Source organism: Gordionus sp. m RMFG-2023, chromosome 1 (genome assembly GCF_954871325.1).
Source record: "Gordionus sp. m RMFG-2023 chromosome 1, tfGorSpeb1-WG-v2, whole genome shotgun sequence".
Lineage (NCBI taxonomy): Eukaryota > Metazoa > Nematomorpha > Gordioida > Chordodea > Parachordodidae > Gordionus > Gordionus sp. m RMFG-2023.
In genome coordinates, this window is record NC_088775.1 from 13,733,817 (window position 1) to 13,758,766 (window position 24,950).

General features: G+C 26.3%; 1 protein-coding gene across 1 annotated transcript; it reads left to right on the forward strand.

Moving 5' to 3' along the window:
- Positions 1-264: 264 nt before the first annotated feature.
- On the forward strand, positions 265-15,922 carry LOC135922229 (ras-like GTP-binding protein RHO). Its single transcript, XM_065456640.1, has 5 exons — positions 265-372; positions 414-569; positions 674-823; positions 6,648-6,953; positions 15,397-15,922. Exons 2-4 carry the CDS (start codon positions 414-416, stop codon positions 6,918-6,920), a joined length of 579 nt encoding a protein of 192 aa, XP_065312712.1. The 5' UTR covers positions 265-372; the 3' UTR covers positions 6,921-6,953; positions 15,397-15,922.
- Positions 15,923-24,950: the final 9,028 nt, after the last annotated feature.

A 24,950-nucleotide genomic window follows, 5' to 3' on the forward strand; every position in this document is an offset into this window, starting at 1 on the left:
TAACCAAATCTTAAGACTTACACAATATTATATTGGCTAAAATCTAAATCGGGCCGTTTTTAAAAATAGACCCAAATCGGGCTTTTTAACAACACTAAATAAATGGATTAGAATATGAATTACAATAATGTAACAAGAATACTAAGTTGATTTAGATAATCATGTATATTTATATTTTATTTTATAAACAGAAATGATTTATAGGCTTCAGTTTTTTATTATTTCATTATGTATTTTATTTTGAAGATAACTCCTTTGCCTAATTTTAAAATTTAATTACATTTTAATTATTTATTAAATATTGGATGTTATTGTTAAAAAAAGAGATAAGTAGGATAAATTTCTGATAATCGTTATATAAAAACAAATAAGGTATGCGCTATCATTATTCTCATTACTTAAATATAATTTAGATGGCTGCCATTAGAAAGAAGTTAGTCATTGTAGGTGATGGTGCTTGCGGTAAAACTTGCCTTTTGATTGTTTTCAGTAAGGATCAATTTCCCGAAGTATATGTGCCCACAGTTTTTGAAAACTATGTTGCTGATATAGAAGTAGATGGGAAACAAGTTATTTTTTGGAAAACTCTTATATTTATCATAATTTTTTGTAATGTATACAATTACATTTATTATAAAGTTCATATGTTTTATAAAATTTTGTAATTATAAAGGTTGAATTAGCTTTATGGGATACAGCTGGTCAAGAAGATTATGATAGATTAAGACCTTTATCATATCCAGACACTGATGTTATACTAATGTGTTTCTCAATAGACAGTCCAGATTCACTTGAAAATATACCTGAAAAATGGACCCCTGAGGTTTTCATATTTTATCAATTAGTAGGAAATTTATTACACAATTCTGCCTTGCTTTGTAAGTTGGATATAATGTGGTTTTTAAATCATTTTTAGCTTATAAAAATTATTTATTTTATTCTCTGTACCACTCAATTTTTAACTATTTCTATAAAAAATTTATATGTAAATTTCTGTTAAAATTATTTTTAAATGAAATTGAATATAGCTTTATATTTTTATCATAAATTGCATGATGGCATCAAATATAAGATGTTTTAAAGATTAATTCACCATAAGCCTCAAATTAGTGAATTTAATAATCAAATTTTAAAACAGAATGCCTGTTTAAACATAAAATTATGCTACTTTTTCTTTTATATAAAATGTTCTACTACAAATTTTGGTGAAATAATAATTGATAAAAAGAATAATCATTTTCCATATCCAATATTTTAATTGATTTTTTTGGCTAGGGAAAGATGGAAAGTGTCAAAATGTATCATCAGATAACAACAAAATTGCTTTATTGCAATAGAAAATTTGGATTAATTTTTTTAAAAAAATTTGGTTAAATCACATTTGATATTATTTTACCAAATATATTGTCAGGTAGGAGCCTTTTTTAAGATACTGAAATGTTCATCTAAGACCAATCTTTTTAAAAAGGTTCTCATGAAGTAAACAGAATATTAAATGTTTATATTTTATTTTTTTAAAAATATTGAAACACGTAATATTTTAAGATTTAAACAAATAACATTATTTAAATTCAAACTACTATCTTTTGTTTGCCTATTTGTTTATTACCAAGATGTGATATTATAATTTTTTTTAAAAAAATCCTTTTCTGTTAATGTACCAATCATATATCAAAAAGATATTTATCATTTTTTAATTTTCCAACAATTGCACATTAGGGAGTTGATACACTTTACTAATGGGGGGGGGGCTTTTAATGTCTAAAATTTCTATAATTTTTATCCAAAATGTTTATAATTTATTTTAATGGTTTAATAAGTGAATAATTGCATCTAACAGAATTTGAAACTTCAGGGACTCAAATCACACAACACCCTTGTTTAAATTTTTATGAATCTTATAAAAAGTATTTAGAACTACAGATTATGAATTCATTTTTTATAGTTATACATAACAAGATGGGATGAATTATTTTTTATATTAAATTATGTGGTTAGAATCAAATTATTGTCTTCCTATTTTCCTTCTTAATATTACATTCATAAAATTTTTTATCTCTTAATTGAAGATAAACAATTTACAATATTTCACTTATAATTTTCTTTATTGATATCTTAAAGAAAATAATATGCAACTTTAAACTTACATTTTATATATTCACAATAAAAATTTGGGAAATTTAAACTAGGGGCCTGCAATGGGTTGGTTTACTTGCTCATTTATTTTTAAAAATTTTAACATGCCCACCACTGGTTTTTTTTAAAAAAAAAGACTATTTTTAAAATAAATTTTGATTTAAAAATATGCAATATTAAAGGGAAAAAATTAAATTTAAACAAATCTAGCTTATACTGTTAATTGCATATTAAAAAAAATCCAAATATAAATTTTTTGAAGCAGGTTTGAATTAAAACTTACCCTTCGTGGACCTCTATTTTAAACTATTTTTAAATCAATTCTTACATATCAATATATAAAGTAATCAAATACAGTAAATCTTCTCAAAATTGATTTGTAATCAACCAGTATTCACACAAAGATATTTTAAACTTAAAATTATCCACCTCCCACCCTTAAAGTAATTAAATTATACTATAGTTCTTGGGCATAGGCTTTTTTTGCCTCGCTCTGTAGAGGCACCTCATATTTGTATTTTTCACCTGAATTAAATTTGTTCCAATCAGATGGAAATGAGGAAAACCTAGCATAGCTCTGTTGAACCTTCAACATTAGAGGACAAAAGTGCTATATATCATATATCACATAATTCTTACATATTTTTTTATTCTTAGCAAAATCAAAGTTCCCTTAAAAAAAATTTCTAGAACATCTATTAAATAACTATATTAATAAAGCAATATCAAATTTTTTTATTACCCAGCAAATAAATTCAAATAACTGGGTAATTTCATACCAAATCTATAACTTTTCCCCCCTACCTTTTTAATATCGATAAAATTTTGTATGCTGATAGAATATCATTAGAAAGTATCGAATCCAAAATTTTAGCCTCCTAGTACTCATAGTTCCTGAGATATCAATGGTCAAAAGTGCCAAAAATTACCTTTTTTCGAAAAATACGATTTTTAAAAATTGAGATAAGTTAAAAAATAATGATTTTAAAAATATAAGTTATATGTCATTTAGTAACTCTATTAAAGGCCTTTTATTAAATATTAGGGATTTTTTTGAAATAATATTGTTGCGGTTTTTATTTACGTTATAAATTTTAAACATGAAAACTCCAGGTGTTTCGCTTTTAAAATTTTTTTGAATTTAATATTTTCTTATTCTCTAACCTTATATCTATTCATAAAAAAATTTAAACTTGGGACAACCATAGGTTTTTTAGTTATTGAAATTTAAAAAAGTTAAAAATAAATATTTTTTTCAAAAATAGATGGCGCTCCATTATAAAATAACGCGTTTTGTTGAGATTATTATTTATTTAAACTTTTTTCTATTTTTAAACATATAGTAGGATTTTATATCATTAATATCATGAAATGAGATTATTTGGCTGCGGTTATAATCATTTTTTTCTTATAAAAAATTTTAATTTTCGAAAATTTTGTAGATATAATAGATAAATTAAAATTCATCAAAGATATTACCTATTTTCGGGTTTTCATTAAATTTAGTTTTTTTGACGCCATGATAATTTCCTGTTGCGATAAATTATATGTACACCCAGTAGCCGTTGATAGGCTAACTATTGTTAAAATATTATTATGAAAAGGATATCTTGTCCAGCTAGATAAACAAAAGAATTTGCTGGTCCTTTAGGGTGAAGAAAATTAATTTTTACTTCATCTCTAATTACATTCACTTCTTGTACAAATCCTAACCACCAATCGTTTTCATATGCACATGTTACATACCCTCTAATCTCATCGATTAATTAATCCTCAATCAAAGCATCCTCACGTGGATATACTATTTTCTTCACAATAAATGTCTGCGAATTAGAATATAGTTTAGTGTTGAGTTTAGTTAAACAATTACTCGCCTTAAAATGATTATATAATTCTTTCAAATTATTAAGAACTAACCTTTTTGAGCGTTCATTCCTCCCTTTTCAATGCTAGATTATGCAATCTTTTTTTCCTGGTAATACCCTACTAACTTCATCACTGCAAAATTCTTTTAACAATATCAACTTTTTTTTGATTGAGATATTTTTGCAGGCTTTCGATTTGGAGTTGAAAGAATTCCCTTTTCTTCTAAAAAGATTTTGGAATTATATGCCATATGATTATGTAGCGTTGAATGTCGTTTTTATTTTATTTGTGCTCCAATTAGGAGGCAGAATGGTCAGCAATTGATATTTTTTTATTTTTAGATAAATTAGGATATTGTAATTCCATATTATTAAGTAATATCATTATTATCTTTGTACCCGATTCTGGATTGTTAATTATTATATCTGAAATAAGCTTTTTATATTTTCGCTATCCTTTTTTTTAGATAATTTTTTTCTTTTTGTTTAGGAGATTTCTAATTTGTTTAAAGTTATATTGATTGCATCTATTGATGTTGATGCTGTGTTGATATTATTTACATATTAGCTATCAGAATAGTTATATTTTCAATATTTTTTTGTGATAACCGTTTACGACATTTATCACAAATATAGTGTTCCGCCTCAATGTTTGGGTATTGTGTCATCCACGTTATGACTTTACGCGGGTTCTTTTTATAATTAAAGTGTTTAGATTTTTTAAAAGGATTTGACGCATTTATATTTATACATTATAAATAATTTTAAAAAGAAATATAATTAATATCAAAATATTTGTAAAATAAAAATTAATTAATATTAGGGCAGGTGCACGAGAACTTGCTTTTATCTTTCAACAATTAATTATTATATTTTCTTGTAGGAGATATGGAATCTTAACTATCTTTTTAGGAAATTTAATCATTTATTATAAAAACAACCAATTTTTACAAGTTATCAATATAATAATAATAAGTAAGCCTATCAAACTATATATAATATTTTTTCATGATAATAATGCTGGAAAATCTTATTATTTATGTTTAGAAATGAAAAAAAGTTTAAAAAATAATAATCTCAACAAAACATGTTATTTTCTAAAGGAGCACCATCTATTTTTGATAAAAATATTTATTTTTTGATTTTTTAAATCGTAATACCTAAAAAACCCATGGCTGTCCCAAGTTATAATTTTTTTTATGAATAGATATAATATAAGGTTAGAGAATAAAAAAATATTAAATTCAAAAAAATTTGGAAAGCGAAACACCTGGAGTTTTCATGTTTAAAATTTATAACGTAAATAAAAACCGCAACAATATTATTTCAAAAAAATCCCTAATATTTAATAAAAGGCCTTTAATAGAGTTACTAAATGACATATAACCTATATTTTTAAAATCATTATTTTTTAACTTATCTCCATTTTAAAAAATCGTATTTTTCGAAAAAAGGTCATTTTTGGCACTTTAGACCATTGATATCTCAGGAACTATGAATACTAGGAGGCTAAAATTTTGGATTCGATACTTTCTAATGATATTCTATCAGCATACAAAATTTTATCGAAATTAAAAAAGGTAGGGCCGAAAAATTATCGATTTGGTATGGAATTACCCTACTAGGACTGCACTGATATTAATATTGTGGGATGGTATATATATTTACTTTTAATGGTCAGATTGGTCAATCTTTCCTTAAAACCAATCCAATAACTATTTTAATAGATTTTTTAAACATAAATATATTAATACTGGGGTGTAATATTAATATTGTACTATTTGTTATATATAATACCTTGTAATAAAAGGATAAAAACATAAATTTTGGGAATAATTATTATTTGCTTTGTTACTTAATATTTTATATTATTATAAAGAAATTAACAAACAATATAAGCACTCATCAACGACGATAATTTGTTTGAATTTATATTGGGGTTTCTTTAATCACATGACCTGTCAGATTGAGATTATCCATAAAAATAATTTTAATTTTAAAATATATTTTGTTCATTTAAAATTTTTTATAACATGAGTAATATATATTTTAATATTATAAAATTATTATACCTTGTAAAAAAAATTTATTGTTAAATTATTTGAAATAGTATATGCAATAAAGGTATATTAATATTTTAAATCTGAGATAAAATATTAATATTTAAATATTAATAGATTATGTATCACTCATCGAGTTTGTAGATTCTTTTTTTGAATATATTAAATTACTTAAACGATGTAGTGAATATTTTATTGGGCTCTTTATTAAATTTTAATATTAGAGGCTTAATTTTAACCATGTGTTTAATAATAAAAAAAACTATATGATATTGGTTTTTTATTTATAAAATAACATATAATAAAAACTAGATTTGCACAAAAACAATATTCAAACCTTTTTTTAACCAAAAATTTAAGATTTGTATAAATTTCTATATGAAATATAAAGAACATTTATTTTGGGTTTATTCATGTAAAATAAGTAAGATGATGATAATAATTAAAATTATGAATCGATATAAAAATCGAAATCGGTTTTGTCTTGATTGGTTAATTTTATATCTCAAAAGTAGATTGGTGCAGCCTACAAATAATTTATATATTATAACATTCATTTTTAAAATCTTTCCCTCTGAAATTCAAGGTGAAACACTTTTGCCCAAATGTGCCCATAATCTTGGTTGGCAACAAGAAGGACCTACGTAATGACGAGAACACCAAACGTGAACTCTGCAAAATGAAACAAGAGCCCGTCAAGGCCGAGGAAGGCCGCGCCATGGCCGAAAAAATTAACGCTTTCGCCTATCTCGAATGCTCTGCCAAAACCAAAGAGGGCGTCAGGGAAGTCTTCGAGACAGCTACCAGAGCCGCCCTCGCCGTCAGAAAGAAGAGGAAGAACAAATGCCAGATTATATAAATTATCAAAATACTGGAAGAGAAAGGGTGAAAGGTATCAAAATACATTTTTTGGGAGTTTAGCTTTAGGAGCTATATCCATTATATGGAAAAGGAGCTTTACCAACTATAAAATATTTTTAAATATAAAATTAAATTTGCTACAGGTTCTTTATTTGTAGCTTAGGTTATGGATAGGCATAATAAAAAAAACAGGTCTGAGCCATTTAAAAAAGTTAATTTAAAGTCAAAAACAATTTCTAAATTAATCTAATTGATACTTTAAAAAGATTTTAAAGAATTATAATTGCAAAAATAAGTTCACTAATACTTATCTCTTTTACAAAATTGAAGTGAATATAGATAACAATTAAAACATTTTTATTGCTATTTAACAAAAATATATTTAATATTATGTGAAGGACAAATTAATAAGACCCTTCTGTATTTTTCATAAATTTCTTTTAGTAATTAACAGTTATTTTTACATTATAATTGTTAAATGGTGTTCACCTCTTTTATTTTAATTTCAAAATAAAGGCTTTAATCTGTTTTTTAAAATTTTATAGCTTAAGGGGAAAGTTTGATTTAAACTAAAACTAATAATATAGATATCTTCATCATCCATCATAACTCTTAAATATGCCTATATGGGTGATACACTGAAATACTTCACTCCGGACCACTTAAAACATATAGTATAACAATAAATAATATCTCTAAAAAAAACTTATTTGCAAGAAATGCTTAAAGTAATATGACAACAAAGGCAAAAACAAATTTAAGTTATTTAGCAAAAATGGTTAAAAATTTATTGGCCTTAGCTTTGTTTCCCTTCTTGCCCTTCTGCCCCGGTCTCTCCTGCATATTGGTGATCGATAATATTGGGGATAAATGCTTGTCTTCGCCTCATGAGTTGTTCGATAAATTAAAAGTTATTCTAAAGACCAGGTGCATAACATAGTAAGTTAGAATCATTTGGAAATTTTTTACAGTGTCACAAACCCCTCTTGAATTTGGGAGAGCATCTGGAATATGAATATGCCCTGATATCAGATTAAATTTATTTATGACAATTGCAAAACCATCAGTTATGGATTTATATGTTGGTACTCCTCAAAATTTTCAGACAGTGATGTTTGCAGATTACCTAAATTTATAATCTGAGGTACACTGATACCTTCTTTAGCTGATACTGATCTAACTCAATATTGACTAATCCAAAAATAATATTAAAAATCGGAAACATCTTTATGGATCCTTGACAGGTCTATGGTGAACTGCAACAATCTACAACACTGGCGCCTAACATGGGGCTTGAACCTACGACCTCTAGGTTAGAAGCCTCGTGCTCAACCGATTTGTTTATATCAAATATTAAATTCATTTACAAATATTTATCAGCCCTAGCAAATTCGTTTCTCCTAAAAAAGTGCGTAGGGGTGACTGGGGTTAGTTAAACCGATTTTTACAAAGAAGGCTATAACTCCTGGTTTTTTTTTAGATAATATAAAAAGCAATATATGATTAGATACCTAAAACTATATTCTATAAAGGTGCCTTATAAAAAATTTCAAGAATATAATCATTTTTTTCAAATTTTATTTTTTGTAAAAGTCGAAAATTTTCCCAACAAGCCCCAATAGCGGGGTGAAGCAAACCACTTCAAGGGGCTTCCTAAACCATTGGTTTTTATAGGCCATAATAAATTGAAATATATTTTTATTTATTATACGTATAGAATAATTTTATTGTTTCATTGTTCAAAATACATAATACTTATAAATTAAAGCTAATTGTATATAAAATTGAAACTTATTTTTTGTTAATTTAATAAACAATTTGAACATATAAAAAATTTATTGAATTTTGAACATGTACCATGTGCTCATCTATGGCACATTCTGCATTAGTACCACTCTTCTCCATTATGATGTTTTATATATTCAAGCTTACAACAAATACAAATATCTTTGTGAATAATTTTTTTTACTATTTTTTTCTTGCCAATATTTTCTTTTTCCATCAATTTCTTTTCTCGATTAATTTCTTTTTATATGCAGATTATGTGAATATCTCTGCTCCTCTTTTCACTCTCTTGACTCTTTCCTATTTGGGATAAGGCAAGGGTATTGATAAATTGCTAGATGGACTAGGAATATTATCTAAATGAGCATAAGAGGTAGATGGAGCATCATTACATATATCTAAGGTTCTATTAATATTTAGAATATCTTTCTATACCAAAGATACCGAGCTTGATTCTAATACTGGGCTTTTAGGAAGTTCACATATAGAATCCCCATAAACTGAGGCAATATAATATTCTTTCTTGAATATATCTATATTCAGTGGATATATTCCACATACTTTAAAACCATTTGCTATATTGAGAGGTGATGCTGCTAAAGGCAAGACATCCTTAATAACAGGGGGAATATCATAAATTGTAAATAATTTTCCTGTATAATATTTTTTGAGAGGCTTAAAAACAGACCGATCAAGAGGCTGTAATTTATGGGTGCAGTGGGGTGGCAAAGATAATATAATTATTCCCGTATCTATACAAAATTTGACAGCTGAATAGGAGTGATGTGATATATGATTGTCAAGGATCAATAAAACTTTGGACATTGGAGTACACCGAGTGTGTTTAAAAAAATGTTTGAAAAAAATAATAAAATCCTCCTCTTGCATCCATCCTCAACCATTTGATACCATAGAGCCAGATGAACCATCTCTAACAAAATAATCATAATATTTTTTTCTGGGAAAAAGAAACATTGGAGGAATTGTATGGCCAATTGCATTTATGGCTAGTATACCCCTTTCTGCAGAAGTCATAGATCCTACCTGTTTTTGGCCCTTTTGTGTAATTATCTTGGATGGGGTTTGAACTGTGCTAAGTCCAGTTTCATCCATGTTGTAAATTGCCATACATTCTAATTTATGTTCATCTAATATTCCTAAATATTAAATGTAAAACATTTACTTAACAATCATTTAATAAACTTTTATATAAATAAAAAAAGTATAGAACATTTTTTCATTAAATCTAGTTGCCCTTACTAGTAGCTTCAGGGGACCTTAAGGAGAGAGTAGGATTTCTTAACATAAATCCTAAGTACCAGTCATGGCCAGCATTGAATTTTCCTTTCAAGATTTAGGAAATTTTTTCTTCATATTTACTGCCATTTGTTAGGCTAATATTTTTATCTAAAATACAATATAATAATGAAGAATAAATTTATACATTTTTAATTGAAAGGCCATAACAAATTTGGCTAGCTTGGATCAGATATTTAATTATATTTCCCTCTTCTTCTTCAGTGGATATCCTCTGTTTATTGTTTTGTCCTACACTAGTAAGTGTGCCACTTTCTTGATATCTCTTGTAATATCTCATAAAGTTTGATCAAGGTATACCTAAAATAAAAATGTCAAATAAAATATAAAATTATTTAATTATAACTTTAAAATTTAAGAACATAAAATTTAGATAATCTCTTTACCATTACAATTTAGATTTTTATTTGCATAATCTCTATTATTAAATATTGCTAAAATTATATTTTATTGTTTAACCCTTTAGGTTCCCTCATAAAATTAATATGTTGCAACACGATATTTAGTAATTTTTTTATTGATTCTAGTATAATATAATATAAAACACACAAAAAAAGTTTTTTAAATTCAAAATGGCGGCTCTCCCTGGTGGTTTCAAATTCATATCATTGACACCTTATGGAAACTTTCGAAACAGTCTCTATTTTTATTTAGACATAGTGGTACGTTGCATGATTTGCACGACCACCTTGTTCTTCTGGGATTTAACTTTGTACTACAGAAGGTACACCTTCGTGAGGTTCCTGCCTGAGGTTGATGAGCTGAGTTTTTTAGTCTAATTTCTGGAAGGATATAAGCTTTATTATTTTTTCTTTGCATTGATATATAATTATTATCATTATGAATATTATCATCCCTATTAACATTTTTACAGTATGCCAATTCGCTAGCAATTATTTGTCTTCGGAATTCTTTCGATGAGAGTTTATTATCTGTAAGAATATTGTATATTATGAATGAATTGATAATCGCCGCATCTATCAGCCAAAAAAATATTGGTAGTCACCATTTTCGCCACTTTCGCGAAATTTCATATAAAGACTTGAAATGGTCAACAGACCCCATATATTTATTATACATCTTTATCATTATTGGACATTTTACGTCAAATACTTCCCCTTTTTTATTTTTTCTCTTCACAGTATCCACTGATCTCGGATCAATATAATTGGGCATTATAAATACGTCACGATTATCTCGCCATTTAATTATACTTATATTATTTTTGTCACTTCTCCAGTCAAACTCACTTCTTTTTAATTTTGTTTCCATATTCTTTATAGGCAAGGATCTCCTATTTTTGTTTAGTGTTCCGGTAGCATATATACCTTTCTTTTTTAAATCGATCAATTTCAATTTGATAAGGTGTATCCGATTCATAATCATCACTATCAATTTGGTAACGTGTATCCGATTCATAATCATCTTCGGAATCAGTGGATGAGTTGTCTAACGAAGAACCTTCAGATGGAATGTCCAGATAATCATCCATATATATAACAAGCTAAAATTATTGCGAAATGAGTTGGCAAAATTTATCAATTATTTAAAAAAATAAATATTAAAAATATTGTTGTTAAGTGGCAGTGGTTAGTTTAATATACCACATTGAAGAGATCAAAATAATATATAAATATTATTTATTTGAGCAAAAATAAATATTAGAAAGATAGATAAAATAGTGAGGAATATATACATTTAAAAATATTTGATAAATATACTTACTTTTAATTAAAATTGGAATTTTAAGAAAAATCACCGTAAAAAACGTATTTTGAAATAAAGGCGCGAAAAAAAAAATAAAAAAATAACTCCTCCACAAACATATGAAAAAGAATATCTTTTAATATATATTCGTGGTGGTTTCATTTTATATGATTAACTCCTTTAGAAGATATAAAGGTTAAAAGGTGGTTTTATATTTGCACTACCGCGACCGAAAGGGTTAAGAGTTACATAAACTTAATACAATAATACTATACTTCATCATAATTTTAATCAATCTAAAATATAAGATCATTTTACAAATTACATTTAATAAAAATATTTAGATAATTTCTATTATTAAATTTTGCTAAAATTATGTTTTATTGTTTTAGAATTACATAAAATTAATACAATAATACTATACTTCATCATAATTTTAATCAATCTAAAATATAAGATCATTTTACAAATTATATTTAATAAAAATATTTACATAATTTCTATTATTAAATTTTGCTAAAATTATATTTTATTGTTTAAAAATTACATAAAATTATTGTGATTATATCTTAAAAATAAGACAGATAATGTAGATAAATTTACCTGTAAGTTGGCTAGTGATTGTTGATTTACCTTTTCATAATTAATAGCCTAATTACATTACAATATTAATTCATCAAATTTTAATATACTTCTAAATAATTATCAATATTAAATGATAGACCCTTATTTATTTTTTTGGATTCGTATTACCATATTGAATAATGTAATAATTACTAAAAAAATCTCAAATGGATTGACATGAATGGTTTAGCAAGCCCCGCTAGTTCTAAATTTACTAATCATGATTGAAATATTATATAGACATAATAGATATTCATGAAACTTTACCAAATTATAGAAGAGTGTTTAAACTTTACTGTAAAATTTAATTTACATATAAATGATTAAATATTTTAATAAAAATTAAAATTCTGTCATGTAAAATCTTTTCAAAATTATTTCAAAAGATTTTTTGTCTATAGATGTAAACTAATAAAAACTAAATTTTAAAATGAGATTAAATGGTTTGCCAAGCCCCGGGGTTTACCTAACCCCAGTCTCCCCTACTGTATTATGCACAATAACAATAGCAAATATTACAAATATATATTATCGAATAAATTTTATTTGGCTTCTGCTTATCGTGAGAAATTGAGGAGTTAATAATATCTATGTCATTGTGTTAATTCTTCTCAGTCTACTATTTTTTATCGAAGATTTAAAAAAAAATATATTGAACGAGATAAAAAATGTATAAAATTTACAAAAAAAATTGTTATCCTCTTTTTTTCAATATCTCATCCCCCTTTTCTTCTAATTTTTCCTCGGGTATTTTAAAGAACTAAATTAGCTTTATTACCCCAAAATTTAAGGTGTCATTAGTTGATCTCACTGAAATAAACGACATTAGACAGATGAGTGACAATTCTATATAACATGATTAACCCTAGCAATAAATTTCTCAGCAAAAAAAGCATATAACAACAGGCATATTTTTAAAGTCATTCTCTCAAAAGTAGCCTTGAATTGGAAAACCCGCAATTTGTAATCGTGAGTTTTAGTCTGTGTGGCAAGATAATGTTCACATCCCAGACTAAGCTCCTCTTCTTTTTTGGAAAATCACGTATACAGTCTGCTCGGTCTACTGTAGTTCTTCGTGAATATTAATTGGGTATAAATTAGGGCACACAACTCAACATTATTTAATGCCCTTCGTTGGTGGGGGGGGTAATTACTTATCGAGATATGTCACAATCATTTACCTAAAAGTTTCTTAATAAAAAATTAGAAATAAAGCATCACAAGTACAGATTGGCAAAAGTTTTTTGTGAGATATATTTTATTGCCCAGTGTGATATTTGGCAAATACATATAAGAGTGAAACTAGGATTTTATTTTAGAATTAGTTCCTCTGTTTTAAGGATATTCTTGATTTTGCTTTATAAATAATCCCTAATTTTAAGTTGACTTGATGGACTTAAATCTATTCTAATTTTAATGTATTGTAATACCAGAATAGAACAGCAAAGGTAATATCTTTATAGATATTTGTAGTAGGTCCCTTCGAAATTATAAAGCAAATGATTGTTATACTTTATCCACACATTTAGCCTTATCTAACGTTTTTATGTTGTGACCTAATAGTATTTTATTAAATAAGAGGGATATCGGAAAATTGGGAGGCATAACTATCACTGAAACGCTGGTGTACACTTCAATTGGTGTATTTGCAATTATTAGGGCAGAGTTATACTTGGTTTTATGGGGATATTAGAAAAAGTATTTAATTTTGGTCAATATATTTGAATGATCTTTCTACAGTTACAACATATGGTATTTGGGTTTTTATATGTTCATTGAGCACGATATTGGTTTGTATGGTTTAGCAGTAGCTTGGTTATGGTATAACAGTTAAAAACGGAGTTTGTCATAGTATGGAAGTTGATTGGAGTATGGAGTTCAGATATTGATTTTAATATTACGTTTGTAATGACATAAAGTCATTTTAAAAATTAAATGCCTACAAATTATTATCGAATTGAAATGAGGTAGCAGAAAGCTATTTGAGTTGACATGGAATGACTCCTCAGCCATTTGGACATATTCATTAAACGTTGCAGGAGAAGACGAAATTAATTTCCCCCTTATTTCTGGGGATAGGGATCCTGCACTAAATTGAGCTTCTCCTTGAGATTGACCAGATGACAGTTTTGTCCTAAAATTATATAGAATTTGCATAATGCTTATATTGTTTCCTCGTGATATTGTGTAATTTAGCTTAAAAATATTTACTTTCGATATTTTCCTTTGAAATATTTACTCTTTTAGTAGAAAAATTTAGTGTTTAAGAATTCTGATGCAATTAATGCTTAATTTAGCAAACATGTGGGCTACATACGGAGAGAAATTGGTTTTTTATTTGTGGAGGAAAGGTTAAATCTTTTTATATATATTGGTATAGATTCTATTGAGTCCAAAGAAGCCAGTGTTGCAGATAAGACCTGTCTAGGGTGGGAAAGATTGCGTCCACAATACTATTTTACAACTTTATCTAAACATATACCTGAAAAAAATATTAATAACTAAATTTATATCACGATTAGTGTTGTTGAATGATTCGATTTTCGCCCATTTTTAAAAACGACTGACTTAATATTTTAGCTAGGACCATGCTTTGAATTCACTCTTATACAATAATCAGTATGAATAGTTTGCTGAATTAATTGAGATAATCCATATTCTACACTTTATCAGTTGTTTATTATCACAAGCCCCTTATAAATATGTAGAAAAAACATATAAGTCGATTTTTATTTGTAAAACTGTTTTATCAATGTATTTTAAAAATTCAAACACGATTATAATAAATTACTGGTGCCCAAATGTGGATAGAGCAAAATTAATTTTAATTTACTATAGACACTTGTTTTTTTATTTCTTTGAATTTATTCTAAAAAGAAATATGAAAGATAACTTTTTTTGTAAACTTGTTAATTTAAATCTTAATTACAGATTATTTGGAATAAAGAAAGGGGGAGGGATTAGGAATATTCTTTCTTTCTTTTTTAAGAAATTATATATATCTTTATGTACATTTGGTTTTTATTAAAAAAATTTTTTAGCGTTACGCCGGATATTCTCCTCTTTGGACATACAAAATATTATATACTATACTATTTTTCTAAAAAATATATTATATAGATAAATTTATTGGCCTTATAACTCATTTTAGCTGGCATTTGTCTCATAAAAAATATTTAATAATATAATACATTTTTTATCTCCCCATATTATGTTATTATCATGATTATAATCTCTTTAGGGTTCGGTATATGTTATAAAAACATACTGAATATCTTTCATTGTTTATATTTTAACCTTTTAACGGTTCAGATTCTTTCTATATATTTTTACGATTGAATGTCTTGTTTTTTTATAAAGATTACCATGAAAACAACTACAAAACACAAAGTATAAAAAATTAACTAACCATTTTAATTATTATGTTTCATAAACAAATGAAACTCTTTTTTTGTTGGTTTTTAAAAAGAAAACTTTATTTAGGTGCCAATTTAAAAAGTGAAAATTAGTGATTATTCTCCTTTTAAATTTTAGCTTTTATCGCCATTTCGCTTACAATAAATTATTTTAATTTATATCTTGTATAATATACTTATTATAATAAAAATTTGCTTCAATTTTAATTTTTTTTTTTACTTGTGTAAAAAAAAGCTTAACTATAAATAATTTTAGTTTATAACACTATTACCATTATTATTTAATAGTCATGTAATTATTGGCTTTTTAATTTTTTATAAATATATTTTTTGTAAATATCCATATTCATGCATCAAAATATTTTTTTATATATAAATCTATATTTGAAATATGTTTAAAATAATTTTGTTTCCCTCAAAAAAGTAAGTTTTTTTAAAAATTCACATCTTCATTGAGCCCTAATCTATTATAAAAGTTTCTTTTTTTATGAATCAAGTTCTATTATTTTTACCAAAAAAATGACAATATTTATGGATAATGTACTTTTGAAATTATGAACGCCTTTTTACCATTCAAATGTATTTTTAATTACTCAAAAATATAATTTATTTAGAACAATATAATTGTTGGTATTTTTTAATATGGGAGAAAAAAAATAACGGTTTTTTATTTGTGTAAGATCCTAAGAAACGTCTTTTAAAAATCAATAAAAACAATGAAGGCTGACGATATGTGCGAATTTCAGAAGGTCAGATTCGCAAATGATATTGAAATTTTCATTAAAGATTATTATGGGGGACTCATCCATAATGATGGTACGTACATGATGATAACTCGAGCCTATTAAAACGACTTAGCCGAGGTTTAAGCAAATGACAATAAAATGTATCTATTGGCTAATGATATCAAATGAAAGATAATAAAAAGATTTATTGAATTATTAAAATCAACACGAGGGCCTCGTTTTGGTCTATGTTGAGAGAGGTGGAGGGTTAAAAATTTGTTAAAATATCTCTTCTCATTTTGAGATCATGAGAGGAGGAGGGGTGTAAAAATTATCCTCACAAGGGCTAATAAGATTTTTTTAAAGCAATTAAAATTAACACTCTATTTAGGAGGGAAAGGTATATTTATAAAGAAATATCTTGAAAGGGGTATCAAATGAAAGGTATTTAAAATTTATCGTTACCATCACTACTCAAGAGTGAGTCTTGGTGGGGTGAGGGGAGAATATTTCTAACATAATATATTTAGATAATATCAAATGAGAATCTGTTTTCCAAAGTCAAAAAATTTTTTAAAATAAATGATTCGCATTTCTACATTATGCACCCATCGATTTCGTAAATTTCAATTATAAATTAATTTTTATTTTAATATAATTTTGACTTAGGACGCACCCTAAAAAACTACTAACAAAAGTACTTGTTCTGCAGAACGATCTTTTTTAGGACCACACGTCTTAAATCTTATTTACGTTCTACGGGGATATAACAACGATCAGTTCATGTAATTTTAAATGTAAATAAATAAGATGAATCAAGCTAAAGCACTTAATTTAAATATGACAATTAATATTTTTACGAACTAAAATGAAATAAGAAGAAACACATTTTATTTTAAAAAATTATAAAATTTATTATATTATAATATTCACAAAATAAAAATATATTAGATAATTATTTAGTCATTTATAATATTAAAAATAAATGATATAATAAGATTTTCTATACTAATAAACCTACGGAAGGCCAGCAACTGAAGGATGAAGATAAATTAAGTTAATTTTTTAAAAAGTTTATCAATAAAGTTATTTTTTTAATTTTTTATTTACAATTCGTCTAACATATATACAGTTATTTTAATTGTCTATTTACATATGTACAAATAGTTAACCTTTAAAAATATATAATATTTTGAAGTAAAAGAATTTTTAAACAAATTATTTGAAGGTAAAACATCTTTTACAAAAATTAAATTATTTTCAAGTAAGAAAAGAATCAAATAATTTGAGTAAAAAATAACCTTAGAAATAAAAAAAAAACTTTTTTAAAGCCATTTCCAGACATTATGTTTTTTCAAAGCGGTTTTTGGGTAATGTTACCAGCAATTTTTTTTTATTTATAAATTCTAGAATTATTTTTTTTATATAATATATATTTTTTTTAATAAACAATCCTGACCCACATTTCAAAACGGAAGAGAAGAGAATTAATCGTTATTAAAATCAAACCAGTTTGTTGGCTATTAACGATTAAAAAAATGGGGATCTAGATTGTTTTTTTTTAAAAATATATAATATAAAAAAAATTAATTCGATAAGTTAACATTTTTTTTAGAAATAAAAAATTGATTGCTGGTAACACCCAAAAACCAATTTAAAAAACGTTCTGTCTGGAAATGGCCTAACATAAAAATTACAAGCTTTCTTGCTATTTTTTTTACAATTAATTAAAATTATATTAGGTTTTTTTTTTTAAATTTTGAAAATATCTTTATTTTGAATTGGGGTTGAGCCCCTTTCTCCGCCAAAATTTGAATCACTTTTCTACTTATCATTGTTTTAAAAAGGAATATTTTTATATAGGCAGAAATATTTTTTATATAACTACATAGAAGATAGAAAAACAATTTCTCTTTCAATTTTTTATTTTTATATAAATTTTTATAAGCCGCCACCATTTCTACTTTATTTAAATTATAGAGGGATTTTCACCACCAAATGTGAAAAAATTGTTCCATTTTTAAGAAATTTTGAGTCAACTCTAAAAAGGATAAAATGACTTGAGTAAATTCTAAATTATTTTAGAAATTCTTTCCGATTATATATTTTATATAAAATGACATAAGAACCTAGATTGATATGTCGAAAAACAAATAATAGAATCTGCCAATAATTCAAATTAAATGAATATGGTAGATTTCGACAATTTATAGATAAAGATATTCCTTATAAAAATTTTAAAAATTTCTTAATGTGGTGTAGCAATATATATAACTTGAACTTCATGTAATTCTTTATTGCAATCAAATAAACCATTTATAAAAATTATATTAATCATCTATATCCTATAATTACATTAGAATAATACAATCGTAAACATCCTCATCCCAAATACCCAGCAATCATTCTCAAACTTTCCTCCATTCCAAAATCATATAATGTGAGCCTATTATTCTTGACTATCTATCCCCGTCTTCTATATCTAATCATTACATCGTTTCCACACCTCCTTTAACCAATCCAAAACATCATGGTGCAGTTGCAAACCTCGGATGGTCTCAAGGCCTTAAACCTTGAATGGTCCTCGAGGATCCCATTATCATTTGGACAGCATCGCGGTTATCATAGCCAATTCAGCATCCACCCTTGTCATCAATTGTCACGTGGACAGGCCACAAAGCGTTGAACGATCCTTGAACAAACCGTTATAGCTTGCACCACTAGGAGGCAACTGTGACCACCCCCACCAATTTCCTCTTTATCGCACTATTCCTCCTAATTATCATTAACTGGGTAGACATGATAACTTGTCACTGGCCTGGCCCTCATCGATGGACTATCTTCTTTTAACTTGAATCTTATGGACAACTAAACCCTAGTATCTTAGATGAATACATCAATTCTAATTATCTTCCTAGTAGAGGCCAATGACATTGGTTGCTAATTCATAGCCGCACTCATTCTCATATTCAACCTCTATGATTACTATAGTTGTTAGCCCAAAGTCCCATAGTAATTTATAATTATGCCTAATTAGCTAGATTCTTTTATCAGTAACCTTTTCACAATGTCTGAATTAGCCATGTTCGCTTATCAGTAACCTTTTCCCAATATCTAAATTAGTCAGGTTCTTTTATCAATAACCGCTTTCCAAATGTCTAAATTACCATAAATACATATTAATAACCCATAAACCAAATTACAATGTAAATGTCATTATATCATTAGTAACGTTTTTGCAATATTAATCCCATAATGTTCCATTTTTACTGAGTCATCAATTTTCCAAAATTATTTTTATATCATCACTGTTTCAACCCTTTGTTCATGCCTGATGGGTTTCAATATGATTCACTAATATATTTTAGTTGAAGTTCAACGAACACAATAATAAAAATGAAACAAAATAAAATATAAAAAAATCAATTTTCTATATTAATTCCAAGGCTTTTATAACCCCCCCCCCCCCTTGAAAAATAAATTATCTATAATATTTACTTATATTATTAATTATTTATCGAATAACCACACTTCATAATATACAATAACGTCAATCTCTTTTTATTTATTTATCATCTCTTTTTAATATCATAACAAATCCTATTATCAATTTATTGTTGATCTTGTTAATTATCGTTATTCATCACTACTATATTCCATTAGTTTTCATTCATAAACCAAATCTTGTTTATATCGTATAAACTACTTCCTTGACACTCTACTTACTTACATCCTAAACAGCTATTCGAGCCATACTTTTTTAAATTCAATAATAACATAATCGACTCTCAAGAGGGAATTCAACAAGGAGACCCCTTAGGCCCAGCCCTTTTGCATCGGGATCCACAAGATAATCCAGGAAATTCAATCTAAATCTATCCTTACCTTAAATTCCTGGTATCTTGATGACGGCATTGTCTCGGGCAACCTCTCCACAATCATGTCCACCCCCCTCATCATTGAGAATCTCTCTCATATTACAGGACTATCTCTCAACCTCCCCAAATGTGAGATTTGCTTCCTAAATCCCATTTCTATCCCCTTAGACATGGTATATCACGTCATCAACAGAGAAGAAATGACATATCTTGGATCACCTATAGGGGGTGAAAAGGCTATTGAACAAATCCCTTAACAATTTATCCAAATTAAACACATTATTTACTTCCTCGTCCATCAATATTTTTTTTTAATAAAAAAACTATTTCAATATGCCTAAAATCCTTTACGCCCTGATATCCTTTCCAATATTTAAATGCCGCGACTTGCTCGTTTCCCATGAAACCCAAATTAAGGATCTCCTTGAAAAGATATTAAACGTAAAATTTTCCAAGTCATCCTGATTTCAGGCCACCCTCCCCAGTAAGTCTGATTGTATTGGTATCCGATCTCGATACAACTTTAACTCTCAGGCTTCTCGTCTTGCTGTTCAATCCAGCGTCTACATGGCCGGAGAGGGTAGGAGACAAATGCCTCCAAAATATTTTGGCATTTTGGGGGGTAGGTATTGATTTTTTGGGGGTTGATATTGATTTTTTGGGGGTAGGCATTAATTTTTTGGGGGTAGGTATTGATTTTTTTTTGGGGGGGGGGATAGGGGGGGGGGTAATTTTTGATTTATAATCTTTTTAAATCCATTAATTGATACGATGTTATCGTTGATTTTCTAACAAATGTCAATTAAAGTAAAGATATTTTTCAATTAATAAATAATATAAACTTTCTTTATGAACCATTTTCATTTACCATTTTATCAAGTTAATATTTACACATTTCATATTTGGTACTTTTCTTAGAGGTTAATATATTTATATCATGTTTTTTAATAAATTTATAAATTTTTTTTAGCAGGATAAATTTTGGAAGTAATTTTTTTAGTCATGCTTAAAAACATATACCAACAAGCAAAGAATAATAAAAAACAAAATATGTAAAAAATAATTAATTATTTCATTCTAGATGCCAAGTAACATAACTTTATTTAAAGTGAAATGTGATTATATTAATTGTAAAACTTCTAAAATAAGAAGTGACAAAATACATGAACATTATAAACATCCTCATGTAAAGCCAGCTGATATGAAATTTACAAAGTTAGCCATCAAAAGAGATAATAATATTTGGGTATCCTTAAATTGTGATATTCCATATAATATAACAAATGGACTTGAAACCCAGTTGCAAAAAAAGACAATCTTACTTCCGAAAAGTAATATTTTTAATTTATTATTGTAACTAAAGACAATAAATTTTATTGAAAATATAAAATTTGTGAATTAATAGAAACTGATTTTTTATTAAAAATTTTACCAATATATTAAAATAAAAAGTAGGCAGGGTATAGAGAAAATAAATTATATATTTTATCATTAAACATCTTTTTTAACTCTTTATCACACTATTTTTATATTCTATATATATACTTTAAGTTCAATTTAACAATATGTTTAATAGTTTAATTAATAATAATAATTTAAAACCAAAGTATTAAAAAAACTTATTAAGTTAATATAATGTAGTAAAATAATAAAAGTAAGGTAATGTTAATTTCTAAGAATTTTTAAATTTAAATCTTTTCATCATCTTTAATTGAATTAAGAGTTCTTTTACATTTTTTTATATAAATTTTATAAAATATGAATTGGATTCAACTATTTTCAAAATGTTATATATGTGAATTTCATCCCCTTTATTTACATTATGTGTTATATTAGATATGTTTATATTATTATCATTGTTTATTTAGCTATTAGAATTTCTTTAGATAATATACTTTCATCATGAATTTCACAATTTTATTTAAACTAATTTTTATTTATAAGATTACAATTGTTTTTACAGTCATTATAATATCTTTTATGATTTCTTCATGTGATCGCAGTTTTATATTAATCTGCATCTATTATGCCTATGAATCTTTCAAGTATATTTTCAAAATGTTTTAACAAGATCTTCCTAACAAAAACATTTTATTAATGTTTATGATTAATGCGTTCAAAATTTGTGAATTCCCTTTTTATTCTACATTCACTTGTGCTGTACCTATCACTTGTATCGTCTTGCCATTGTAACCTGATAACTTTATAAGTTTTTAATAAATGTTTTAATTCTACAAGAATACATGATTGAGAAAACAGCATTAAAAATATTATCGTAGTTAAGAAAAAAATTACCATTTGGATAAAATTTTATTAAAAATATAGTTTTTCATAAGGAAGCAAATTATAACTCCTCTTTATTTATAGAAATTTCAGTTATTGAAGATTCACAAATTGTATTATCTCCTTATCCAATCCCCAGTTCCGGTGAGGCGTTTACTTTGCATGATGAGGAATTTAATTAAATACGAATTATATGATAACTTTTGAAGGAAATAAATTATGATTATGAGGTTATTCAAATATTTCCAAAATTTATTAAAAACTTAATTATAATGTAGTAATAAAATGACCATTTGACTAAAATTAAAAATATCATAAGTAAACAAATTATACTCTTTATTTATAGCAAATCTCCATTATTGAAGATTCACAAATTGTATTATCTCCTCATCCAATCCCCAGTTCCAGTGAGGCTCTTACTTTGCATGAGGTATTTAATTTAAATAAAATTTATATAATAACTTTTGAAGGGAATAAATTATGAGGATATTCAAGTCTTATTCAGCTATACAAAAAGAAGGAACCAAATGACCCATTTCACTTCATATTATTTAGGATGACAAATATTTTGATTAATTTCATAATTGCTGTAGGCCCATGTCAGCCATGTATAAATAAATTTCAATATCCTGTTACTCACAAGAGGTTTAATATATAATTTTCATTAATTATTACCCATCCATTATTTCTTAACCAGTATTTATTTTTTTTACTTTTTAAACAGGAGCATGAATATAACCTATTATAGAAAGGTTAATATAGATGGTTCCCTCAACCCCAGAAATTGGCTATCTTATAGCACTACTTTAGACAAAGTCTTTTGTCTATATTGTATTATGTTTGGTGGCCCTAAGTCCTATACTTTTTGGACTCAACTTGGAGTAGATAATTGGAAAAACATTAAGCGTGACTTAGAGAGACACGAAACATCTTCTCTTCATAAAGATTATGAATATGCAAACATGACTTGGTTTGCAAATAAGCGCATTCAAGATCATTTTCTATCAAATAAGCTTGATATAATCATGGGAAATCGTAATGTAGTTCATAATAGTATCGATGCCATTATGTACCTTATAAAATTTAATATAGCCTTTTGGGGTTCTAATTCAAATGAAGGTAATTTTATGTGCCTCATAAAATTAATGGCAAAAACGGTTCCAACTTTACGTGCATACATGGATAACAACGTAAAATTGCGGAGAAAAAAATCAGATAAAATTTCGAGCCCTTATATAAATTTTCTGTCATATGGTGTGAAAAAAATAACTGAAATTATTAAAATAAAAATACAAAAAGCATTATTCAAAAAATTAAAGAGAATCGTGCCTATAGCATCATATTAGATGGAACATATGATGTGTCTAAAAAAGAATGCATAGCTTTGCTTGTACGGTATATAGAAGATGATCTGCATCCACATCCTGTAGAAAAAATCATACATGTTTTTACAACATCAGAAACCAGTGGGGAAAATATAAAGAAACAAGTTTTTTCTAAGTTTAATGATCTTGGTCTTCCTCTTGATTATTTGGTTGGGCAAAGTATGGATGGTGTAGGGAATATGAGAGGAGTATACAAAGGAATGCAGGCTTTAATATTGAAAGAGGCTCCAAAAGCCATCTATATTTGGTGCCATGCACATCGGCTAAATTTCGTAGTTGCTCATGTTTGTGGATGCAAAAGAAATGAAAAAGGCAATGGGAATATTAGATGAGTTATATAATTTAATGAATGGAGTTAGACGTCAAGGTGTGCTTGTTAAATATCAAATGATAAATTCCAAGAAATCTTTTAAAAGAATTAAAAACACAACAAGGTAAATAAAATATTTTTAATAAAACTTATATATTTTCAGAAATTGGTCATCATTCTATCTGTAGAAATCTTTTTAGATGTTTATGAACATATTTAAGCATCATTAGTTGAATTAAAAGATTCTAATGACCCAATCACCTCTTCCATTGCCGATCGATTATTAACTAGAAGTAAGGATGGAAATTTTATATTAAATTTATTTATTTTGAAAGAAATATTGAAATATACACATGAGGCTTGTATTGAAATGCAGGCAGTTGGTAATGATTTGGCTATGGTAACCAAATTAATACAACAAACAAAAAAATAATTACAAAGACTAAAAGGTTAATATTAGTTGCTATTTCTATAAATAATTTTAAAATATAGCTAATGGAGACAATATTTTTTTAAAATTACATTCCTATCTACTAGTTTTTTGAAGAAGAATAATGTGATAACTGATTTATATAATATGAAATCAATATTCAAATTG

What these genes read in the sequence shown, in the direction of transcription:
- LOC135922229 (XM_065456640.1), top strand. Translation starts at nt 414, where the DNA reads ATGGCTGCCATTAGAAAGAAGTTAGTCATTGTAGGTGATGGTGCTTGC. An exon ending in TAGAAGTAGATGGGAAACAA is followed by an intron (nt 570 to 673) that starts GTTATTTTTTGG and finishes GTAATTATAAAG; the next exon opens with GTTGAATTAGCTTTATGGGA. An exon ending in CTGAAAAATGGACCCCTGAG is followed by an intron (nt 824 to 6,647) that starts GTTTTCATATTT and finishes CTGAAATTCAAG; the next exon opens with GTGAAACACTTTTGCCCAAA.